Source organism: Marmota monax, unplaced genomic scaffold (genome assembly GCF_021218885.2).
Source record: "Marmota monax isolate L192 unplaced genomic scaffold, Marmota_monax_Labrador192_F-V1.1 WCK01_AAM20220418_F8-fsc00024, whole genome shotgun sequence".
Taxonomy (NCBI): Eukaryota; Metazoa; Chordata; class Mammalia; order Rodentia; family Sciuridae; genus Marmota; species Marmota monax.
Genome location: NW_026695224.1, coordinates 31309947 through 31327686, shown reverse-complemented (window position 1 = coordinate 31327686; position 17740 = coordinate 31309947). Strand labels below are relative to the sequence as shown.

The 17740-nt window shown below is 42.4% G+C and overlaps 1 protein-coding gene and 1 long non-coding RNA gene across 3 annotated transcripts; one reads left to right on the top strand and one right to left on the bottom strand.

The window, feature by feature from the left end:
* Positions 1–1450: 1450 nt before the first annotated feature.
* LOC124086664 (uncharacterized) lies at positions 1451–4408 on the bottom strand. The gene is made up of 2 exons (XR_006849867.2): positions 4297–4408; positions 1451–2502 (listed from the first exon to the last, which is right to left on the bottom strand). It is a non-coding gene; the product is annotated as an uncharacterized LOC124086664 (long non-coding RNA).
* Positions 4398–15167, top strand: Mphosph6 (M-phase phosphoprotein 6). Of its 2 annotated transcripts, none has more exons than XM_046435089.2 (5): positions 4398–4534; positions 7176–7288; positions 11556–11646; positions 13716–13813; positions 14465–15167. In XM_046435089.2, exons 1-5 carry the CDS (start codon positions 4484–4486, stop codon positions 14595–14597), a joined length of 486 nt encoding a protein of 161 aa, XP_046291045.1. In that variant the 5' UTR covers positions 4398–4483; the 3' UTR covers positions 14598–15167. The 2 variants fall into 2 exon arrangements, with proteins under 2 accessions (XP_046291045.1, XP_058431879.1); XM_058575896.1 differs by lacking the exon at positions 4398–4534 and adding an exon at positions 4654–4673.
* Positions 15168–17740: the final 2573 nt, after the last annotated feature.

The following is a 17740-nucleotide window of genomic DNA, read 5'->3' as shown; positions in this document are numbered from 1 at the left end:
CCCCAAACAAGGCTCACAAAACTCCTCAAATCCAGATTAAGTTTCCTGCCACTCTTATTTCTCTTGACAGTTCTTAGGAACATATCCTTGGCTGTGACACATCCTCAGGGGATATGTCTGCAGCGCCTACCAAAGGGCCAGGAACAAAAGAGATGCCCAAAAATATCTGTTCCGATGAAAAAGGCAGAAAGCAGAAAGGAGTGTATAGAAGTCAGACAGACATAAAATAGGCACAAACTTGAGGATGATGAGGGGCACAGTAAAGAAAGAAAGGAAATGTTAACAAAACTGAATTCTGACTGAGTTAACACAATTCTCTCTATAAAATAATTAGAAGGTCCATCTAGATGAGCAATTACCAAGTCCTGGTTGATCATTAGAATCATCCAGGGAATCAGGAGTGTTCTTTCTTTTTGATGTGCTTTAATTTTCACTGGTCATTGGGGCATAACAACCAATTGATGTTTAGGAGTTACTTTCCCAAATATCCTGTGAGACCATTCCTAGCACCAGTGTCCTGATTTGACCAAGATACGTATGAACAAGAAATTCACAGATTCTGATAAATCACTTATTGTAAGAGCAGAAGGAACATATTAAACTACTTAGATTTCTAGACTAGTTAGCCTGAAGTCACAATTTGCAAGTGTCAGGCTTGCAAATGCTTTCTAAAGAATGAAATACAGAATCAGGAAGAGGAAGCACATTCTATGAAAAAAAGACAGATTTGACTTTGAATATGAGTTTCCTGACACTCAAATATTTAATTCTTTGTCCTCTGGAGCTGTCTCAACAGAACTCTCCTCCTTCCTACCCTTGGCATTGCTGCATGGCCTATCATAGCAACTATCCCTTCTTTGAGGATTGGCACCCAATCTCTCTTAAAAATTATCCTCCCTATCATGTCCAAATTTGCTGAGATTGCAATTCAGGTCTATCCTAAATTAAAACAAAAGGAGATTCTTTGATTTTAAAAAGTTTAGTCCAGTGTCCTAAGAGCAGAGAAATCAGTGTTTTTCATCCATTCTTACAGAAGTATTAGGTTCATTTCTGCTCCCTACATCCCAGGCTGTCCCAGCTTCCGTCTTTGTTCTCAAGGCTTCTCATCAATTCTATGAACTACCAGTATACTTCTAATAAATCCTTGTTTTGTTGAACAAGTCATTTTGGAATCTGGTACTTGCAAATATATAAATGAACAAAATCTAATAATATAGCAGCTTTGTCTCATTGCATAAGAGTTCCTTCCTCTGCTCACAGCAGACTCTTCTACTCTAGTTTCTGCACTGGGATGGCCCACATGGCCAATGCAGTTCTTAAATCAGTGCTGTCAAAAAAAAAAAAAAAAAAAAAAGAAAGAAAGAAAAGGAAAACAGAAGAAACGCAAGCCACACATATAATTTAAAATTTTCTAGCAGCCATTTTAAAAAGTGAACAGAAACAGATGAAATTAATTTTAACACTGTTTTATTTAAACCAAAATATCCAAACTATTATTTCAATATGTAATCACTATGAAAATACACTGAGAAATTTTACTTTTTTCAGCCTAAGTTTTTGAAATGTGGTAATGTTGTTTACACTCAGTATACATCTCAAGTCAGATGCTAAATTTTCAAAGGTTAAAGTGAAATGTAGTCCTTCCAAAACAATAAAGCTATGAATACAGAAAACCATTTTATATTTTAAACTTAAATTAGCTAAAAATATTCAGTTCCTCAGCTGACTAGCCACATTTCAAGTGCTATGTGGCTATATGTGACCAGGTCTATTCTATTGTGTAGCTACATGGAACCCTCTCTTGACTGGAATTGGAGGCTCTCACACTTCCAACAAATTCCACTATGGAATGACTTAGAACTGTGAGGAGACCTATCCAAAATATTTCTTACTCCAAAACAATGTTTCCTTTGCTGTGTACCTACAACAGGCTAACACATTATTGAGTGTGACAACTATCCTCTGTGTTCTATAATTCAGTAGCATGGGGAGATCAAGGAGTTATCTTCCCTGTCAGGGAGTTTAATTCAAGGTTAAAATTACACTATTACTCTTAAATCACTTTTCGTTTATTACATTTTAAAAGGTAGAAAGAGACTTTGGGGATTCACTTTCAGTATTTTCATAGTGAAATAAAAATATAGAATTCTGAGTGGCAAGTTGAAGAATTTGACCTTTATCTAACTGACAACAGCAGATGTTGTAAATTTTGGAGTCAAGGAGTGACATGATAACATCAGTGTCTCAGGAAAACAAATCAAAATCCAGTATTCAAATAGACTGACAACAGCAAAAGTGCGCAGGGAAGGCGTGGTGCATCCTTAGCTGGCTGTACATGTGCTCTTGTATATGCCAGGAATGCTGTTTTCCTCTTCTTAAGCCAGCAAAACACGTGCTCATCCTTCAAAATCTGGCTCACAGTCACCTCCTGGTTTCCTGGATACAGATGACAAACTGAGCTCCTTCTTCCACCTGTGCTCCCACAGCACTTCCTTCAAAATCCTATCAGGAGCCAAATTAAGATGGCAAAACAGTGGTTGAAAGAGGTTGAAGGGTTACTCTATAATAGGTACAGAGTTTCAGTTTTACAAGATGTAGAGTTCAGTGAATGGATGGTATCATCACAGCACATGAATGGGAACAACTAGATTATTCCAGCCAGCTAACTCCTCTTCTTTCCAATCTCAGCTTAAAGTTCACACCATTTAGGAGACTTCTTTTCCAGGCCAAAATGGTTTAGGTACCTTTGTCATACCATCTCATGAACTTCATGCTTTTCTCCTAACTGTAATCTATAGCTAATTATGTGGTGTATTAGTTTACTAGGATCACCATAACAAAATTCTACAGACTGGGTGCCTTTTATCGATTTTCTCACAGTTAAGACCAAGGTGTTGATAGGTCTGGCTTCTCCTAATCTCTCTCCTTGGCTTGAAGAAGGCCTTTCCTTTATTCACACATTCCTCTGGCATCTGGGTGTTTAAATTTTCTCTTCTTATAAGGACACTGGGGCCGGGGATGTAGCTCATTGGTAGGGCACTTGCCTAGCATGCATAAGGCCCTGGGTTTGAACCTATCAAAGATACCAGTCAATTGGGTTAGGATCCACCATTCGCACCTCATTTAAACTTAATCACTTTTTTAAAGGCCATTATCTCCAAATACAGTCACATTCTGAGGTACTGGGGGCTAGGACTTCACTGTATGAATTTTGGGAGGCCACTCTTCAGCCTACATGATGTTAACCTCTATGGTACTCAACTGGCAAACTCCATGAAAAGAGGGGCTTTATCTAATTCTCATTTCACAGCCTTTACAGTCACCACACCCTCTAGCATACCTAGAGTACACTACCTTCAAGTCTTCATAAAGCAGCAACATCAGCACTAATATCTGACAAGGGCCATTCTGGACCATGTTATCTAAAGTAACCCTAAAAGTCTCTCCTGGGTCATTATTTTCTTTCCACCATGGCACTCACCACTTACTGTCAGCTTCGGCAAAGGGCGGTCATGCCTTTTGACACACTGCTGTGTACTCCAGGGTCTCACTCATATTTATGCATAAATGAGTTTCTGTAACCACTTAGCACATTTTAATGCTTTTATTTACACCCCTGAGAAAATCTGCAGGGCTTTTAAAATCCCCAATGCTTTCTGGATCTCAGCTTTAACACTCATCTGGCAGGTTCCTTACCCTGTCGGGTCCTAACCCAGGACAGCAGTACCTTCCTCAGAGTTGGACAAGGTACGGAAGGCACCCAGCTCAAAAGAGTGGTGTAACGAGGCTGCTATCGGCTGAAATGCCGGTGTCCTCCCAAGCGTGGGACCCGAGTGGGACCCGCGGCTGCTGAGGAAGCCCTGGGGGGGACACAGGGCACTCAGTGGGCGCTAAGATCACCCTCCTCTCCTTGCTCTTCCTACCCCTTGGGGTGGAGCAACCTCGGGCTCTCAGCTCCGGGCGCCTGTCCCTGCCTAAGGCGTTTGGGGGAGGGATGATTTGGGGACAGCATTGGAGCCCAGGGCTGAAGGGCGTTCTGCAGCCAGCTGCCTAGGCTCACGCCGCCCTGCTCCCAGTGGCCAGCGGTGCAGTGACAACCGCCTCATGGGGCCATCGGGGACTCAAACGGAGCTACTGCACCGGGACGGCGGGGATTCGGGGGACTCGCCACAGCGGCCTAGCCAGCGGCTGGGTGGGGAGGCGCGGAGGGAGGAGTCCCCCGGGGCCCGGCCGAAATGGCCCTCCTCTTGGTGGGCGGCCCGCGCCGGCAAGCTGCAGTCTTCCCCACGCTCTTACCCGGCCTCTCAGCGAGCCGAACGCGCGCTGAGGAGGCGCGCGAACAGAAGGGACGCGCCCGGGCGCGAGACGCACAGGAGAGGCCCCGGGCTGGGCAGGGCGACGTGCACTGCGTGTGACGTCACCAGCCACGCCGCGGCACGCACGCGCAGAGGGCTGGTGGGCGAGGCTGGCGGCTGGAGCCAGCATGGCGGCCGAGCGCAAGACCAAGTTGTCCAAGAACCTGCTGCGCATGAAGGTGCGCGGGTCCTGGAAGGGTCTGGGGGACGACAGGGCCCCGACCTCTCGACCAGGCCCAGGACGAGGCGGCGGGCGTGCAGGGGACAGCAGGCGGGCCTCCGGCGGGCGGAGCTCATTCGTTCCCCGCGACCCGGCCGGTGCGGGCGCTTGCTAACGCGTGTGCGGGCTGCCAGGCTCCGGGCGGAGGGAGCGGGAGGGTCCCCGGCTCCGGGAAGGCGAGTTCAAAGGAGAGAAGGGAAACAAGAAGGTTTCCAAGAACCAAAGTGACCACTGTGTCTGGAAGGCAGGCCGTGGTCACGGCGTGCAGGGAGCTTCGGGCGGGATGGAGGGTTGGTTTGGGGTTTTGTTTCCCTTTAATTTATGAGCAGTAGAAGCTGTTGAGCACAGGGAGCAGTCTCTTGAGCTGTGTTGCTCTTCAGGATCACTTTAACTGCCCTGTGGAGAATATGTTGGTGGAAGAAAGGCCCCGACAAGGCACAAAATTGTGGCAGTGGAGTGGAAGTGAATTGTGACCCAACTTAAAACAAAATTGATTTTTTTTAAGATTTGAAATTCATTCATTTTAACCCTATACTTTCAAAGTGAAACAACAATCCAGATAAAGCATGGTAGGTAAAATAAACACAGGAATGAAGACAAAATTAAAACTTAGATAATACAGATAGCAAATATTGATAATCTTTACCATATGCCAGGCCCTGTTCTAAGTGCTTTCCATATAATATTATCATGTGATTCACATAGTTACCCTTTGAGGAGGCTATGGTCATTATGCCTCTTTACAGCTGAGGCAAATGAGAGGAAGTGATATGCCTGAAGTTACACGGCTAGTAAGGACTGGAACTCAGTTTTATCTGTCTCCAGAGTTCTGCCTGGCACTTGCTAGTGATAGTCCTTGACTTACAGTGAGATTATGCCCTGATATACTCATCATAAATCAACAGAGGATAAAAGTGCATGACACACCTAACCCATTGAACACCATAACTTAACCACATAGTACACTGTAGAGTTCCAGTTGTTTACCTTCCACTTGGTGTGGCTAAATGGGAACTGTAGCTCACTGCTGCTCTTTAGTATCACCAGAGAGCATCATACTGCATATGGATAGCCCAAGAAAATATCAAAATTTGAAGTACTATTTCTACTCAGTGTGTGTCACTTTGCCTCCATCATAAAGTCAAAAATTCGTTAAGTTGAACAGTTTTAAGATGGGGAACATCTGTACTTATACAGATTGTTAGATATCATATTTAGAGAGTGATGGAATTTCCAAGAAAAGAAAGTAAAGTGTAATTAAAGATTAAAGAGAAAATGTTACATGGGCAAGATTTGAATGGAGTTAAGTTTGGATGTAACTAGGGATTAGTAGGGTGAGGAAGGGAGGGGACAAATTGTAGCATGACTTATATGGTTTGTAAAGTACTTTTGTGCATATCAGCAAAATTTGAGTCTTTACTTAACAGAATTTTCTTATGGTTTAATGGTTTATGATCTCATTGGTTTTGAGAAGTGGAATAGACTGACCAAGCAAGCACTGAAAAGATTTTAGCAGTAGCATTTGCTCTTGGAATAAGCCAAATAAAGATGTGCTTGGTGATTAGGGATTGGACCGAAGATCTGACTCTGGAGTTAACAAGGAAGAAATTGTCTTAAAACAATCTGCCACCACCCAAGTGAATGGGGAAGTTTGAATTGGATGTTGGAAGCAAAGGAGAGATGAGAATATTAATCAGGTTCTCCATTTGAGTTAGCAGCTTCCATCATTAACAAGAAAGAACTTAGCCAGCAGGATCCCAGGTGACACTGCCTACAGAAAAAGCAGAGTATATGCTGTGAGAAGTCATGGGGCATTATAGCCAGTGTCGCTGTTCACTCGGAGCTGAGTGTAGGCAAATATGATATCACTGAGCATTTAGTCCAACTCACTTGTTTTCTGGGCTCTTAATGTCCACTGACTTTAGCTGTTGGACAGAGGGTGATCCTGGTAGGAAGTACAAAGAAAACGATGTGGATAGAAGGTTTGCCGGTATGATGGATTGCTTATAGAAAAAGGTGCTTGTTTTTGTTTTTAATTCCTTTGGACTCTTAGGATGGGCTTTGGTGAACTTATTCTTTAACGGTTCAGATAGTAAATATTTTAGGCTCATGGTCCAGGTAGTCTTTTGGGTACCTACTCAACTCTGCCATTGCCACTTAGAACTAAATGAGCATTACTTTGTTCCAATAAAACTTTATTTATACTAGCAGACATCCAAAAACTTTATTTATGATAGCAAATATCCAGCCCGAAGACTGTACTTTTCCAAAGCCTACTGTGGGTTCTCAGTTGTGAAGGAGGCTAAATCGCTAACTTTAGAATGTATTCTGAGATGCTGTAGAGTCAGGAGACTAAACTGATGCCTAAAAGTGGAGGTACTAGATTCACAGCCACGGGGTGTTCCATTTTGCCATGTGTACCAAACATAGGTATAAATGAGTATTTGTGTACCAAGAACGTGAGTGTTGAGATGAAGCAACACTCAACATGCATTAGGAATGAGTCTGTAAATGTAAGACTGGTCTGGGTTCATTACATTAGAAGGCCTGTTTGTTTGTAAAGACACACAAGAGTGTTGACACTGATTTTGTTTTGACAGTTCATGCAAAGGGGACTGGACTCGGAAACCAAGAAACAACTAGAGGAAGAAGAAAAGAAGATCATCAGTGAGGAGCACTGGTACTTGGATTTGCCAGAGCTTAAAGAGAAAGAGTAGGTTTATTAGAATTTATATTGATGATGTTTGGGACAGTCAGAAGAAAATCCCTGTAGATTTGACAGGGATTATTTTATGTCCAGTGACGTAAACTATAAAGTTATTTTATGTTCAGTTTCGTGGGTTAGCCTTGCAAATAATTTCCTAAAAACTTAAACCTATAAAAGTTCTACCTGGATTTATATATTTTTACTGGCTTCCTGGCTATCATTTATAAAACACTGTCTTTTTTTTTTTTTCATTGAATAAAGGAATCTAGTGCATACATCTCTGATAATAACAGGGGAAATTTTATTGGAAGTTATAGTATGCTCTGTATCACAGTAAGTTCCAAAATTAGGTGTGTACTTCAGGCCATCCAGTTTTATTTCAGTAACAGAGTTAATTTATTAGACTTAGGCTCTTTCAGGTCAGGAGCTTTGTCTTTCTTTTTTTTAATTGTTACTACTTTAAAGACCATTCATCTAGCACACATTCACTGAATCTAGAGTGTGTTCCAGGTACTTGGCTCAGCACCTTACATCATAGCAAACATAAGAGCTGCCCATTTCCATTCTGTCCGTCTTGCAGCTTAACAGTAGTTTGCCCAGAGCCACCCAGTAGTCCAGTGCTAGAACTGCAAAAGCACACAAAGATAGTGACCCTCAACTTCCAAGCTTGACTGGTGCCTAAGAAGTGATTTTGATTGAAGGAGTGATGGATTCATCTCATTTACTGATCTAGATCCTTCTGGAAGCCCCTTATCATTGTTCCCTAATAATTCTCTTGCCTTGGCAAGCTCTGCATGTGTGATTTTACTTAACCCAACTGAAGATGCTGTGTACATTTTCAAATACATATGTGCTCCTTTCTTCCCCTGATAGTTTTTTTGATTTACCATGTTATATTCCTTCTTCATTTTCTGATCTTTTCTGGGCCTTTTTGGGAGTTTAGATGCCTTTCTGTAAAGACAGAACATCTGCCCCACCAGGAGAAAGAGACATTTTTTTCTCCATTTGCCTCTCAGAGGGAGCAAGGTATTGGTGAGAAGGGAACAAGTGCTGCAGGAGATAGTGTTGATGGGGGAGAGGATCAGTCCTCATGAGGATCCATAATCTGGATTTGTGCTTTGCCTTATGAACTTACTCAGGTCTTCCAGATGTTTACTGAAGGGTGGGACAGGGCTTTTTTTGTTTTGGGGTTTTTTGGTTTTTTTTTTGGCGGGGGATGGGGGACACTTAATCAGAGGTTGAACTCAGGCAATTGACCACTGAGCCACATCCCCAGCCTTATTTTTGTATTTTATTTAGAGACAGGGTCTCACTGAGTTGCTGAGCACCTCACTTTTGCTGAGGCTGGCTTTGAACTCGTGATCCTCATGCCTCAGCCTCCCGAGCTGCTGGGATTGTAGGCGTGCACCACTGTACTCAGATAGGGTGAGACAGTTTTGATCTTGTTTTCAATATTCTTTTTTTGTTTTCCCCCTCTACACAGAAAATGACATTTAGATTACTTTCCTTAGAAGGTAATGAATAACTTTTTGCCCTCACTCAGGAAAAGATGGCACTGTCTAGTTGTACACTGGCAGATTGGGTGATTCAAGGAGCATAAACTGGTACTCTTCCAGTTTCCATTCATAATTCAGGTTCCCTAATTGCTTCTTCGTGTACTCATTTTTTCATGTAAATTCTTGAGGATATTTATAATCACTGTTCTAAGGTTCTTTTCTACTAATTCCATCATCTTTCTTTTGATTTTTGTTTGTTTTTTTGTGTGTGTGTGAGGGTTGCATTTTCCTGCTTCCTTACATGTCTACTCATTTTCCATGTGTGCGTTGCATTATGTGTGTTAACTTCACTAACTACATAGATTTTGTTGTCTCCCTTGATAGAGTGTTGAATTTTGTTCCATTAGGCAGTTAATTTACACTGATCAGCTTATTGTTTTTGTTAGAGTCGGTCGGATAGATTCTGCTTTAAGGTTTAATTAGCCCTACTCCTAAGGTAGGGCCTTTCTGCTCAATATCACAGGGAGTAGGCTTGACCTCTGCTCTCTGGCTAGACAGAAGTCAAACATGACACGTTTCTGTGCAAGCCCTAATATCTATTCAACATATAGTTGCAGGATGAGTTTTCTTTTCCAGATATGGTAGGGTAGAAGACATCAATGTTCTTGTCTCTGGAACCTGTGTTACCTTAGGTGGCAAAATTGACTTTGCAGCTATGGTTAACTTAAGGATCGTTAAATGAGAGATTGCCTGGGTTATCTGAGTGGAAACTAAATACAATTATGTTTTCTTATGTATTAATTCATTTAATTACAATAATCAAGTGCCTGAGGTTGGGTAACTTGAAAAATATAGAGATTTGTTTAGCTTATAGTTCTGCAGATTCAAGGACATGACTGGGCTGTGGGGGGGTGCCTCATACTGAGTGGTGTATGGGGAAGGAAGGGCTACCATCTTGAGATAGGAAGCCAGAGAGTCAGGTGCAGACTCAGATTTTTATAACAGTTTGTCATCATGAGAATTACTCTAGGAGCCAGCTTTCCCTTCCAAGGGCAACCCCTCCAATGACTTAAGGACCTCCCTCCAGGCTGCACATCTTAAAGGCTTCAGGCATCCTCACATGTCCTCACTGGGGACTGAACTTCTAATACTTGAATCCCTGGGGGGACAAATCATTACATCTTGTAAGAGGAAGGCCAAGGGCGATCTGACACACACAGCAGGCATTGTGACCATGTATGAAAAGTTGGAGTCATGTAGTACCAATCCAGGAAGTGCTGCCTGCTACCAGAAGCCGAAGAGGCAATGGGCAAATTCTCCACTAAAGTCACTGTCCTGTTGGCACCTTGATTAGGCACTTGTGACCTCCAGAATGGTAAAAGCCTAAATTTCTAATGATTGAAGCCACCAATTTTCTGGTAATTTGCTACAGCAGCCACAGAAAACCGAGTCATCAGATAACTATTCTCCCAGAAGGCATCTGTGAGAGCTCTTCTCCTGATGTTGTGGCTTCACCTGGCACAGCTTAGTGTTCAGCTAGAGATTGAAGGGACCCCACAGCAGGTCCTGGATTTCCTGTGTGTCTCTGGCCCATGTAGCCTAGCCACCTCTGTCATTCCAAACTTCAGCTTGTCTTCACATCAGCAGGGCTGTGCTGTTTGTCTCTAACTTCCTCCTCCACAATCTGGATATTGCGTCAGGGCAGAAAGCCCTATATGGCGGGGCTCACTCCTTTGGGTTTTCTTCTTGGTCAGCCAGTGCTCTGACGTAGTCAGAAAATATTTGTTCCACATTTTGCCCTATTTTTTAATTGGCTCTGGGTGGCCAGGAATGGAAAACCTGCTAATTTTCTTCTGCTGTCTGATGGCAATGTTTTCTTTATTGTCTGGGGCCGTGAGAGCAGAGGCTTTTTCATTCCTGGCTGTTCCCAGCCTCTGGAAGAGAGTCTGCCTTGTCCGATCTCTGGATGTTTGCTGAGTGAGTCTGCTGAAGAGTAGAAGCCACACACAGAGGTGTTTGCTTTCCTGGCCTGTTGAGGGTCATAGCCAGCTGAGAAGCTTACCTTGAGTTCAGGGTCATGAACTGGCGGTTCTGAGGAGAAATGGTTTTGGAGACACTGCAGTCAGTCCTGTTTCAGGGGAACTGCGGCTGCCACGCTGCCTCTGGTGCCAGTGTTGGCTCCTAGCCCAGCATTGTTCTTCCTGGGCTAATTGTGGAGAATGATTTTGGTTTCAGTTCCACACCTCATCACCCTTATTTCTGCCAGTTTCTACTTTTGCTCATCCAGCTTTCCCAAGGTCTTATGGGAACTCCAGGGCCAGTCTTCCAAGTAGTTAGCTAAACACTTCAGCCAGTACACTCTGTGAAAGCTGCCCAGGCTCCTCCTGCATATATTTGTTTGATTTATGTATTTTTTTTTTCCTGGATGTTTAGTAAGAATTGGGGGGTGAAGATAGACATCAAAGAAATTTTGCTACAACTTTGGAAAAGTCAAGTTTACTAATGCTTTTGGTCTGTACATCATGCAGGTACTTGTGCATAGTGTTCAGAAGAGTTGTGCCTCCCTCCAGCCTGTAGCTCTCCTCTCCCAGGGCCTTCCTTTGCTGACTGAATTAATCAGATTTTATTTCCAGCCCTGGGTTAGAAATCTTACACTGTGTTTTTACTTGATCCTACTGAGAATCATCAGATTGATTTTTCCTTCAGTCTTGATTTTTACTTGCTTTGCTTTGTTATGAGTAGTCTTGCCATTGATACAGGTTTATTTTCCCATTTAGGAGTGTCATAATAGAGGAGCAGAGCTTCTTGTTATGTGAAGATCTTCTGTATGGAAGAATGTCATTCAGAGGATTTAATCCTGAAGTTGAGGTATTAAATATAATTGCTTCAAATTTAAATTTTTTCCAATTGAATTTTTTCTGCCAATTGTTGAGCTTAGGTTTCTCCCTACCAGGTATCATTTCTCCTTATTATATAGAAAATAACAAGTCTTGAAATACTGCTGTAGCTATTTAAAGAAATTGCAGGCGTTGCAGTCTAGTTTTATGGAAGAATTGAGTAGATAATTTAATACAGCAGCACACGGTCCCTGATGGTGCCACTGTGCTAGAATTTCAACTGGAGTCTTTTACTGGAGTGTCAAGATTTTATTCAAATGATGCTATTATGAAAAGTTATTTTCTGGCATCTGTAAATGTATCTTTTCTAATGGATAATATTACTTTAAAATTGTATAATTTGACTTTTTAATGGGCAGATTTTAATCAAAGCTTGTAAATAGACTTTTAAGTGACTACTTTGGAAAGTTTGTTCAAAAGATGAATATTCACCTTGTAGCTGAGCTGTTTGTTTGAATTTCCTGCCTCAGGTTTGCAGAGAAGCAGACCTTTATTTAACACCTTTATAGGACTTTGGCACTTATGTTGGTCCCACCTCATACTTGATCATCCGGATGTACATTGCCAATATAAATTTTCAGTTCTGTAAATATCACTTGAAGCCAAGGCTTCTTGCCCTTGGCTTTATTGATCTTTGGGGCCAGATCATTCTCTGGTGATGGCTGTCCTGAGCATTATAGGGTGATCAGCAGCATCTTGGAACAGTTTTCTACCCACTGAATGCCACTAGTGCACACAACTGCCCCCTTCAGCCCAGTCATGACAACCAGAAGTGTCTGCAGACATTGCCATACATTTTGTCCTAGTGGGCAGAATTGTCCTCAGGTGAGGACTGCTTCTCTAGAACACCTTTAGAGAGCCACAGCTGACTGAGCCTGCTGCAGGGTTATATTAAGGGTAGCAGGTTGGGGAGGGAGTATGGGATGATTAAGGTGTTACGTTTACTTTACACAAAGCCAACACTAACTGTTTGGTTTTAATATATACATTTCTTTGCTTTGGCCTGATTTGAGCTTTAGATGGAAAGAAAAGGGGGACTATGAAGCAGAAAGAAAAAAAAACAAAGGGAAACTGAGTGTAGGATGTCTAAAGAGCGGGGTTTGGGTGGCACACACCCCCAGGGTATGCCTGATGCAGGGGAATGTGAGGGTGCCTGAAAACAGGGCTGGTTGCTGGTTCTGTGATCCTAGACACCCTCTCTTGGGAAAGGCTGTCACCTATTTTCTTATTGGTCCTTTGAGTGTTAGAGAAACCAGTTGAGCTTGTTTTCTCATCTGCCAGCCTTTCTCATCCTCTGGCCATTCCCCCACCAACTGTAACTGTGGTAGTGTACTTTATTCTCAGGTGTGTGTGTGTGTGTGTGTGTGTGTGTGTGGGGCTAGAGAGAGAACCTAGGGCCTTGTGCATGTGAGGCAAGCACTTTACCAACTGAGCTATATCCCCAGCCCCTCTTTAATTTTATTTTTTAGTCTGTTAGAGAATAGCTCTTACGAAGAGGTTAATGAGGGAGGAAAGGCCATGGCTCAGAGACACTGCGTGCCATGCCTCTTCCACCCCGAAGCTCAGAATGAGCTTGGCTGCAGATTCTGTGCATCATGTGGGGCCAGGCTTCCACTTCTGTCCTGCACTGCCTGCCCTCCCGCCCACCACTGAGACATGCAATCCAGATTACTAGTGACTATCCTCCTCTACTAATACATCTTCCACTGGGCTCTAAGATGGGAAGTTCAAAGGAAATCTGAAGTCTATTTTTTTCTTTCGCCCTTTCACTATATTGTGGTATCATATGCCCATCTTAAATATGAGGCAAAAGAAAAGACACCTTGAATTCCTTGGCACTAAATACAGTGTGGTGGGGCTTTTCTTACTTGTCTGTGATTCAGAGCTCATCGAGTGTTACAGGGAATCCCTTATAAATTCTGACATGTCCTCTGGATTCTTTAACTTTAGTTTCTCCACCTTCAAATACGTTTGATGCCATATCCTTTTACAAAGCCTTGTCTAGCTAGCCGTCATGGTCAACATTGGTGTATTTTTCAGAAATTGATGCTTCAGATGAATGCCAAGAACAAAGCAGAAGATGAAGATGAAGATGAGATTGTAGAGCTTGATGTGTCAGATGAGGAAATGGCTAGAAGGTAACTGTTACCTGGGAACAGCTTTACAAGCTGGGCCTTGTGTCATTGGCACCCTGTATGCACTTCTCTTACCCTACAGTCTGCTGAAGCTTTAAAAAAAAAAAAAAAACCCTAGAGCTGGGCACATTGGCGCGCACCTGTAATCCCAGCAGCTTGGGAGATTGAGGCAGGAGGATTGTAAGTTTTAAGCCAGCCTTAGCAAATTAGCAAGACCCTAAGCAACTTAGTAAGACCTTGTCTCAAAATATAAAATAAAATATAAAGGGCTGGGAATATGGCTCAGTGAGTAAGTTCCTCTGGGTTCAATCCCCAAAGAAAAATGAAAAAACAAAGCCCCCAGCAGGAAGACTTACAGTCTGCCTCCTCTCAACAGCCTCAGATGCCTTCGCCTATGGCAAGCTGACAATTGAAGTATCCTTTCCAGTGCTTCTTCCATGTATTCAAAAATGTGTACTTAGAGTAATGCAAAGCAAAACCAGGAAGTAATTTGGTCATTCTTTAAAAAGTTCATAAATTTTTAGATCAAACTGTTTCTTTTAATCATAGCTTCTACTTCTCCTATTATTTTTGTTGCCTTTGGTTTGATATTCTTGACAAGATTTGATTCCTACTTTATTTGAAATTAAATTGTGCTATATATCATTTTAACAGATATGAGACCTTGGTGGGGACAATTGGAAAAAAGTTTGCCAAGAAAAGAGACCGTGCCAATTACGAAGAAGATGAAAATGGAGACATAAAACCAGTTAAAGCAAAGAAGATGTTCTTAAAGCCCCAAGATTAAAAATGATGCCTTAAAATATGTCTCGGGGTGGCCATGAGAACAGCAGACTTTGGAGCCCATCCCAGTGGCATCTTTCAGCTATTAATACTTGATATTTATTTGTAAAGAGATGTGTAATTTTAGAAATAGACTGTGTTTGAAACAGATGTGTAATGGATGTTATACATCCTTTTCCGAATCAGGTTCATCAGAAGCGGAAGTTGAGCCTGAATCTTACAGATGTTCATAGGCACAGCATTTCTTCCTAAAGATTTTACCTCAGTTCTTTTTATATAGCTCTCCAGTGGCTGACCTTGAATGGACTCCTGTAGATTAATGCCAGTGTTTAAATTGCCTTTAAGATTATATTTTACTTTAAATTATTAGTCATATAATCATGTCCAGCCGACTCATACATTCATTTTGGAGTCAAATGTCATAGGAATTTATTATATGTACATTCATCAAGAGCAAACATGCCTCTCCAACCTGAAGTATTTGCATGCTACCAGGTCTATCACTTTATGGTATTTTTTTTGTTTAAGGCATTTAATTTTTTAAAATGTTCTGTAATAAATATCTGTTTCCACATGCTTTTTCTGTTTTCTTGGACTTCCAAATAATTTTAGTCTAGATAATGTAACTTATCTAAATAGCAATTTTTAATATCCACCATTATTTTAGAATATATTGATGTATTCAGTTGAACCATAAGAAGTTGCCTTATATGGGTCAAAAACAGTATTCTACTCTCTTATAGTACAGGCCTATAGAACTTACCACTCACCACCAGACCATCTCAGCCTGAACCTATTCTAAGTACCAGGTGTAGAAGCATATGGAATTAAGTGGATCTGTCTGGAGATAGGTACTGAGAGTTTTTTTAAATTACTGATATCATTTAATGTTTTTTCGCAACAAATAAGCAAGATACAGATCTCTCTCCCTGAATCTCCCATAGATTTTGGTGGTTCTGTGATCTCAGTTCTCTGGTAAATTATGACAAGTGAATTTGAAGAATCATGCTTTGTGTGTGTGTGTTTGTGTGAAGGTGGGAACAGTGTGCTGCCAGTGTGCTCCATCCTAGAGCAGTGGTTGGAAGTCCCTCCCCATGCCCTGCCCGCACCACGGTCTACTGAATGTCTTGGGCACACTCTCCACCTTCACAGCGTTACTTCTAATGATGAGCCCATGCATGGCAACAGGTGATGCCTGGTTTACCAAGTCCTCTGTCACCAGGAGTAGCGGGTACACAGGGATGGTGGAAGGGTGCTGAAAACATTGGTAGCACTGGCTAGGGTATAGCACCCCATCTGACAAAATGGAATTTATGCTTTGAATTGGGGACCACTTACATGGGCTTGTGCCCAAGGGTCACACTAGGGTGTATTTAGCACTTCAATGTACAGTAACAGAATTTTAATGGAAATAACAATAACCTCAAAGAAGAGTGTGACCTTTAGACCATTACATTTTAGGACACCCACCACATAGGAACCCTGAAAAGATGAGGGAGGTGAAACAGAATGTGTGGGTGTGAATAAGTTTACTAACTGCTGCCTGGGACCAACAGTTACAGAAACAAGTTACTGCCTCAGTTGCACACTGTGTGTGTGCTGATTTCCTCTCTTCCCCTTTATATAAGCTTGGATTCAATTTGCTGTTTAGTCTGTGACTACGCTTTAACTAACTGAAGAGATGAGTGTGACTCCCAGAAACTGATCTACTGGACATTCTTGTCTCATTTGGGAGAAAAGGTGAAGATCTCTTTTATAAAAGGATGTTTGCGATTTATTAAATAAAAATAAAGAGATGCTTCTCTTGCTGCAGGAAGATTAATTATGTTAAGCATTTTGTGTGCAGAGGCTGAATGGCCCACCATGGGCTCTAGCAGATAGTAAGCGATTGCTTCTCAGGTTCCAACTCACCCTCGATGCTGTCATCTTAGCTATCTGTGGGGTACTGGTTCCAGGGCTTCTGGTGGGTTCCAGAATCCAAGGATACTTGAGTCCTTGGCATAAAAGGTATAGTATTTGCATAGGACTTGCACATCCTCTCATGTGCTTTAAGTCATCCTTAGGTTACTTACAATACCAAATACAATTAAATGTTAAGTGACTAATAGTTACGCTGTATCATTTCTATGTGTTGTCCACATGTTCAGTACAGTAGCAAATATTTTTCCTGAATATGTTTGATCCACAGTTGTTTGAATTCATAGATGCAGAACCCACAAATAAAAGCAGACTGTACTGAGCATCTGGGATCTTCCAGTGGAGGCCCAGAAGGAGGTGGTAAAGCTAGAGGAAGAGGGAGGACTTGGTCCATCCTGTCTGCTTCCTTTTTCCTTCCTCCTCCTTCAACATGCTCAAAACTCCTTCACCCTGCAGAGGCCTGTGTGCTGGTGACAGTAATCAACACCAGTTTACAGTGTTACCAAGTCTGTGTCACCAGGAGCATCGGTGTTCCCAGCACTTGCTGGAGCAGCCCGTAGCTCCATCCAGGACCAGCACTGGCACCAACCAACCCCCAGTGTTCCCTCCTCACACATCTGTCGTTGCTGAGTCACAGGCTCCAGCTCAACTCCAAGGCACTGGTACTGATGAGCAAGGCACTGAGGAGCAGCAACTCATCAGACATCTGAATGGCAGCTGTCAGGCCCCCTCCAACTTCTACACTCAACAATTCCACCTCTCCCTTCTGGTGGCAGCTTCCTGCAGGACACCTTAGTGCCTCATTATCCATTCTTTGTATTGATTTCCTCTGTTAAAATAAGAACAGTGTTCCTCAATATGTATCCTAAAGAATCAAAGTCAGTATAATATACCTTTGCACACATGCCCAAGCTTGTCCAACCAAATTTTGGAGCCAGCTAGGTGTCCATCAGCAGAGGAATGGATGAAGAAAATGTAGTTATGTATGCACAATGGAGTTTTATTCAGTTATGAAGAACAAAATTATGTCATTTGCAGGGAAATGGATGGAACTGGAGAGTATTTTGTTAAACAAATTAAGCCAGACTTAGAAAGTCAAGGGTCATATGTGGAAGCCAAAGAGGCTAACATAAGAGTGTGGGGGAGATCCCATGAAAATAGAAGGGATACCAGTAGGGTAAAGGAAGAGGATTGGGGGAAGGGAGGAGGGAAGGGGAGAGGAGGATATAA

Excerpts from the sequence above, each read along its gene's own strand:
- Mphosph6 (XM_046435089.2), top strand. The coding sequence starts at position 4,484 with ATGGCGGCCGAGCGCAAGACCAAGTTGTCCAAGAACCTGCTGCGCATG. Across the intron at positions 4,535-7,175 it reads AGAACCTGCTGCGCATGAAG|TTCATGCAAAGGGGACTGGA; the intron begins GTGCGCGGGTCC and ends TTGTTTTGACAG. Across the intron at positions 11,647-13,715 it reads GATTTAATCCTGAAGTTGAG|AAATTGATGCTTCAGATGAA; the intron begins GTATTAAATATA and ends TGTATTTTTCAG.